Source organism: Pseudorasbora parva, chromosome 3, assembly GCF_024679245.1.
Source record: "Pseudorasbora parva isolate DD20220531a chromosome 3, ASM2467924v1, whole genome shotgun sequence".
Classification (NCBI taxonomy): domain Eukaryota; kingdom Metazoa; phylum Chordata; class Actinopteri; order Cypriniformes; family Gobionidae; genus Pseudorasbora; species Pseudorasbora parva.
The window spans coordinates 28,365,988-28,373,396 of record NC_090174.1 but is presented as its reverse complement, the minus strand read 5'-3'; the positions used below and the strand labels follow the sequence as shown (position 1 = coordinate 28,373,396).

The following is a 7,409-nucleotide window of genomic DNA, read 5'->3' as shown; positions in this document are numbered from 1 at the left end:
AAGGTTACTTTATGACAAAAAATAAAGTTCTCTCTCGCGTATCTCTGGGACTTTCATAAGGTTGATCAAATGTTAGCTAATATAGAGATTTACTCATCTTTCCAGCATTCCAAACACTTTTACAGAAGTTACTTATCCAAAGTCGGTTAAAACTTTATAAAAATACTTTACATATTTAAAAAAAAAAAAAATCTAGTTTTACATTGGCAGTGCACAGTTTAAAAATTACAACTTTCACTGTTAAAATGTCTATGTAACAAAATAAACTTTTTTTCTATATCTTTATGGAAATACATTTGTCTTTTACAAAACAGCACTTGAAATAGGCAAGTTGGTGTTTAAGGCAGTTGACTGACATGAAGTACTTTGTATCCCTGCTCTTAAATAACTTCAGAATCAGAATTTTACCTTGATAATTAAAACTTACATTAGACGAGGCATTGTTCACCTGGGCCAAATCTGAAACACTAAATCTGCATAGTGAATCAAAACACATTTACAATGTGACAATTTCTGGATATGAACTGCACCTAAATGTCACACAAAGCTTAACTTCAACTCTTTGGAGAAAAATCATGTCAAGCTCTATTAACATTTATTCCTTAAAGCCAACTAATTTAGTCTATTTTTACATTACTAGTACTTATTTTTACTTGCTAGCAAGTAATCCAATAGTGACTATTCTTATTTCACTGGATTTATTAGTTATTACTATTTATTCATTCTTACTAGTACTTCCATTCCCTATTAATTTGCTATTACTAGTCCCAAGTCATGTCAAATAGTGACAAGTAACTAATCCATTGTTAGTTGGTATTAAACTGCTTACTTTTGCCATTAAATTTTATGGGGACATGTGGTTCAGATATAACCTATTGGACTTTTTCAAGTACTAGACTGAATATACACACTAGTACTGGTAAATGATTAAATGAACTTACAAATTCTAAAAAATGTATATATATATATATATATATATATATATATATATATATATATATATATATATATATATATACATTTTTTTTTAGAATTTGTAAGTTCATTTAATTGCATGGCTACAAAATAACCATTCTGATGTGTCTATATGACCAGTAAAGTAACTTGTGAAACAAGAACTGTTACTAGAAGAAAAAAGATACCTTCTGGCATTGCTACTAACAACTAGCCTACTAGAAGCTAATGAACACCTAAGTTGGTAGTCACTTTTTGGGTCACTTGCTATGAATAAAAAATAAATTTAAAAAAGTACAACAAAATACTAGATTGTTTTAAGGAATAAATGTTGCCATAACAGCTCGCCATAAAAGAAATGGAAAACAGGAGAACATTGACAAAATGCACTATTCCCGAACAGCCGTTGGAGCAGATCATTAACTCGCCTTCAAAGTGATCAAGGAAGCGGCACTAGAGCCAAAATGGATGCCACCACAGTCAAAACAGAACATGCCACAAAAGCAGAACCTGTGTTCCTCGTGGGCTCTGGCTCTGGGTAATCCTCATCATCAGGCTCATCATCGTCCAAACCACTCGAGCCTTCTTCATCCACGGGGGGAGAGTCAAAGCAAAGCGTTTTCATACTAGTTTTGATAAACTCGCAGATAGTCCGCTCTGATCCATCACAGACGCAAGTATCCAGGAGTTGAGCTTTGGGTAGTTTGCGCATGTACGCGATGACATTGCGGCATTGGTTCGAGCAGCTGGAGCCGCTGAAGAGTTTCCCACAGTGGGATAAATAATCGCCCATCGCGCTTCGGCACTGGTTGTCCTTCTCGCACTGGCGCCGGGCTTCGGTGCAGCCCATGCTGCTAGTTTTGGGCAAGCATGGCTCGATGGCTCGTTTGATCTCCCGGCAGCGGGGGTCCGAGGCGCAGCTGCAGTCCTCCAGCGCCGGCCCGCTCTTGGTCAGGTTGAGTTGCACCAGCGACGAGATGCAGTGACTGGGACACTTCTTCCTGTGGCCGCTCAGGATCGATTCACAGGCGTGCAAATACTGGTCATAAGCGTAATGACACTCTGGCTCCGACTGGCAGTTTAATATCGCTTGCCAGCAAATCAACCGACGGCCGTGGTGGTTGGAGGACGCGATTGAAAAACAACTAAAACACACAAGCACACAAGCGAAAGGCCAAATTAAAGTGCGCGCGCCCCGAACCAAACTTGTACAAGTTGCCATATCGAAGTCTGTACTCGTTTGGTTGCCGTCAGGTCAGTTTTAAGCATGCATATTTCATATTTCCATTGCATCTATGGAGGGGACAATCCCGCGGCTCAGGGATTTTTGCAAGGTCCATCCAAAAGGAAAAGTTTCTTCCACAATTGCGGTGAATTTATAAAGACATTTTGCTGTAATCCATGTTTTAAAAAGAAGCCAGAATTAGGATGAGTGCTATTTCCAGCAAACGGCTTATTCACTCCATCTCGGTTCGTGTCGGTGTGACAGTGCGGTGATCCCTCCTTCCACCTCTTGTCTTTTTGTGGGTAGAAGTGAAGAGCTCAAGAGCTCGTCCTTTCGCGTCTCCCGCTCACATCCAAATGTGCTCGCGAGCTACTAACATCCCGCTTTCCCGACTGAACTGATGCATTCACGGGCGTGCGCTTGTCGTCCGTCATTAAGTACGCTTAGGGACGCGAACAGATAATAATACGGCGTTCAAATTCACACACTGGCCCCTTTCTGACCCGCTAGTTTTGCTTTATCCATTCTACTCCTGCGGAACTTTTAGGGGTTCCTATTGGTCAGACCGTTTGTTGTTGCAAATCTCGACGTCAAGTAAGGGGCGGGAAAATGGAGGTGGGGCATGATGATTCAGGAATGGTCTCTCTCCAAAAGGTTTGGATTACCTCAGAGCAGAAAGTGAGTTAGAAAGACGGGCTCTGTTGTTTCTCAGACGTTGTCGAATATGACGTGAGTTCTTGGGCAGTACAGCATCTGATTTTGTGACTATGCATGAATGCTCAAAAACAACCAGCAACTTTATTGCTGAACAAGCTAAAATCATTAATTACAATGTGCCATTAATAAGGTCAATTGTCTTCAGTGTCACACTGTTAGGCAACACACAGGAACCTTCATTCTGATGTGATAAATTGGTGCTCAAAAAACATTTCTTATTAGGATATATGTTGAAAACGTTTGCGCTGCTTAATATTTTTGTTTAAAAAAAAACAGTGATCCCTTTTTTTCAGGATTCTTTATTGAATGGAAAGTTCTCAAGAAGCATTTATTTGAAATAGAAATGCCTTTACTGTCACTTTTGATCATTTTAATGTGTTACACTTTATTTTATGGTGTCATTGTTACAGTGTTTATATATTTAAGTACTGCGAAATATTAACAACATATAGGCCTAAGCTACTATAGGGTTAGTAGGATTGGGTTTGGTTGACGGTTAGTTGCATGTAATTTATGCATAATTTACTATGGTAAGCTAAGCACATGTGATCATTAAACAATGACACTGTAAAATAAAGCGTTGCCAAATTATTATTATTTTTTTTAATGTAAACAATGTCTTGATATTCATGGAAATCTATTTCTCTTTGTAGACCTAAAGACATGTTGTTAACTAGCTTTTAATTTAGGAGTCAAATGTTTATGAGTGTTGCAGAGCCAAATTTATGCAACTTAAATGTGAGTTTCCATCTCTGCTCAATATATCTTACGACATGGGTTTTACTGAAAGAATCTAACAAATGTTTAGTGGAAAGTCAGTTTTCTTTTATCAGATGTTACTGGATCTGTTTTGGATTTATTTTAAGAGATGTATCATTTCAGAAACATTTGGTCTTTGCTAAAATACATAGCTGTTACTATGCCATATTTCATTTATATTTGTCCTTTTAGACAAGATCTTCTTAAATAAAATCTTACATTTCACTGTCAGCAAATGGAAAATGGATTTTGGGCTAATGTCATTTCAGCTTGTTCCAGGCTAGGAATGTGTTTGAAAATGATATTCTTGGCTCGTTCCACCGTGTCTAGCGGATTAGACAATAGAAAAAGAGACACTTTGGCTAAAAGCAGCAATATCAACTCTGGGTTCAGATATAAAATGTAACCGTGAGCCGTGAAAAAAGTCCTTAAAAGTGTAAAATGATAACATGCGAGTTCACACTTGAACATCAAACGGGGGCATTTGCTGATGCTTAGGATGGAGGATCAGTGGGTCCACCTTGCACAAAGAGGGTTTGTGTTTCAAACACTACTCTGGCGTAAGGAATGTACCTTTAGGCCACTGTGCACCGAGCTTCTGACCCTAAACAATGAACTAAATGTCAGTTACGGATGGTCAGATCTGACAATGACTTTTTCGAACCAGTTCTAAGTGATGGATGAAGGGAACTCTATATCCTGTGAGTCTTGAGAGCACAATGATTTGATCCAGAGATAATAGTTGACTCACTCAGTATCTTATAGTAAGATCAACAACCACCTAAGCAACCAGCAACTATTCCAATTTTATTGTGGTGAAGTTTAATGTTGCTGCAAATAATATTTCTTACTATTTTATCCTAATACCTGAATCCTTAACAGCTACATGGATTTAAAAGAGATCTAAATAGAGGGAGGAAAACATTTATAAACAACTGTTTTCTTTGGCAGGCAGGATTTAAATAAGCCAGATGCTCATGCAAGAGAGAACTGCATGCTTTTACTTTAAATGGGGATTCATTTAACTTAACAGCACAGCTTTAAATGGAACAAATGTAATGAAGTTACATCACAAATAAAGTCCTTCCGTGCTCATTAGAAGAGAAACTTCAGTTGGTAAACTTGACTTGTTTATGATATAATGTTTTAGTTAGTAAAATAATACACAGTAGCAAGATGGTACTTTTTCGAGCAGGGCTGTGGAAAAGTTTGGGTGTCAAATGTGGGCTTATTTGTCGATGCAGTGAAAATAAAGCATACAGAAATAATCCACTTATATAGATATTCCTTTAAGAACTTTAAAGCAGAATTATTATTGGATAAAGTTGTAATTAAACATGAACAGAAAATGTTCCGTCTCTTAATCAATGCACTTTATATGGCTAAAAGAATGTGGCTATGGTCTTTGTTTTTTGCTCTAATCTAAGAATACCTTTCTTACACTTTGGGAGGATATAATGAGAAACAGATTTCTTACAATAATCCGTGGGGTGCTGTTGCCAAATTCCTGACCCCTGATGGATGACCCCAAACAAAAAGTCACCCGTGCTGTAATTAGAATAAACTCACATCCCCCCCCCCCCTCTTTTTCATTGTATCATGGCAATACTGGAGGAATAATATTCCAATTCACATCGCAAAACACTGAAATCATTCAGAGAGAACTTGAACTCCATCAAACAATGAATACAACAACATAGCAATGTTGATAATGCTAACAAAGTGTTGCACATTTTCATACATTAATCAATCATTTTAATTACAATAATGTATTATACATATAAATCAATAGATTTCTGTTGAATATATACACATTTCAGCAGGATCAAGTCTACAATATTTTTAGATGTTTTTCTGCAAACGTGTAGCTCTATTTTGGAACATCCCATATGGATCCAATAAGAATTCTCTTAAAATCAGCTAAGATCAGGATAAACATAAGTTCCCCAAAAATAACTTAATATAGATAACTTTTGGTTTATCCACTTGGATCTAAATTTATTTGTAGTGGATTCTTATAGGATTGGTTCCAAATTACGATCAAAATGATATTAACATTCCTACAGGAAGTACACAAAGCAGCTGCTCTTGGTTTTATTGCGGCTCTAAACACACCAACAACTGTTGTTAGCGCAATGATAGAGATATAGACAGCTGCCCTAGTGTTGTCCAGAACCAGTTGAGTGCAACATAATCATTCCGGGTTTATAGATTTCATTTTAAAAAAGCATTAAATCTGGACACAATTGTGCTTCATCATTCCTTTTATGAACATTACAAAACCAAAAAATGAACACAAAGACATTGAGCATGTTTTAGGGAGTCTGTGGAGTGTCCACTGGAATCCAGACATCAATATCACAGTCAGGGAGGATGTTGACTATAAACCTCATTCACTCTTATTCCACTGCCATCCCATCTTCTGACTGACACCAGATAGGAGAACCGATATCTTGCCAAGTCCTGTTTGAACCCACGAATCAACTCCCTTGATCAGCGCACACACTCACGGACCAGCTGTTCCAACACATGGCCCCCTTCCCTTTCCATACTACAAGTGACTATTTATACAGGCCTAAGGGTCCATCATACCATTGCAAAGAGGAGAAGAATGCCATGTGTGCATATGGGGCCTGCCAATAAAGACATAACCCCTCACAGACGTGACCTTAATCCAACAAACATGGAGTGCAGCATGGAAGAATTTTACTGCATGAGACACAACAAAGTCTGACAGTAAAAACCAAAGGCAACCACAAACATTCTTTATGGCCATTAATGATATTTAGAAATCAAAGAGCAATGCTAAAGTCACGCAAATGCAGACCTGAGACTTGTTTGTTCAGAACTGAAGCTTTGGACACAAAGTCAGGTGTACAGATAACTCCGAAATGAGTAATTCTTTAAAACTTGCACTAAAGTATTGGCCCGTGTTGTGTCCCACACCCTCACGCAATTATGCACAGCCATGCTAATCTTTCATAATAGTTAATACGCCAGTTAGTTGATGTTTTTGGCAAGCTGCATTCATTACACGAATACTTCAAACGCATATTCGTTTAGAGAGTATAAAATATTCACAGCCAAATAAAACATAACCACACCTGTCAAGCTGTGGTTATGGTGGGAAGAAGTTCTCTGAATTTTTTGAAGCCTGTTTCAAACACCTTGTCAGCCCTCTATTGGTATCTCAAAGAGGCATAGCTTGTAAAACACAAGCTCGCTGAACCTTTAGTAACCTTGTGACAGTAAAGGGTAAGTGGCAAAAATGGCATGCGGGATTCCTCGTCCATAATCAGCCCAACGATCACCCACCATTGCCCTATACCCCTAACTGCAGCAAAGAGCCTGGTCTGACCTGTCTGGTTATGGAGACGTAAAGAAAGAGCAGGTAATGCGAAACCTTTAGCATGATTCCTCCTTTTGGTACCTTATGGCTATGGCCCCTGTTGTGTCATGGGGGCACTTTGTTGGAGCGATCACTGTGGGCCGAACGCTGGCCACCGCAAAGCTTAGAATAACCGAATGACACAATGGTTTCTTCTCTAAATAAACAGATGTGTGGAGACTGTTAAAACTCCTAGCCCCCTATTTGCTCTGCCAGATTTTTTTTCCCCCCTCCGTTCCCATCTGCGAGCTGTAAGAGCGATTTCTCGCTCTCTTTCTCCTCTGAGAAATGGTGAGTTTTCATTCTGGGCAGCTGTGGAGCTGAGCCCTGCCCTTCTTATTTTACCGCTTTGATTAGATGATATCA

At 38.5% G+C, this 7,409-nt stretch overlaps 1 protein-coding gene across 1 annotated transcript; it reads right to left on the bottom strand.

Moving 5' to 3' along the window:
• Positions 1-1,025: 1,025 nt before the first annotated feature.
• On the bottom strand, positions 1,026-3,075 carry gas1a (growth arrest-specific 1a). Its single transcript, XM_067440076.1, has one exon. The coding sequence runs from the start codon at positions 2,174-2,176 to the stop codon at positions 1,394-1,396; it is 783 nt and encodes a 260-aa protein (XP_067296177.1). The 5' UTR covers positions 2,177-3,075; the 3' UTR covers positions 1,026-1,393.
• Between the last annotated feature and the right edge of the window lie 4,334 nt (positions 3,076-7,409).

Coding starts and splice junctions, on each gene's coding strand:
- gas1a (XM_067440076.1), bottom strand. CDS start 2,176: ATGGCAACTTGTACAAGTTTGGTTCGGGGCGCGCGCACTTTAATTTGG.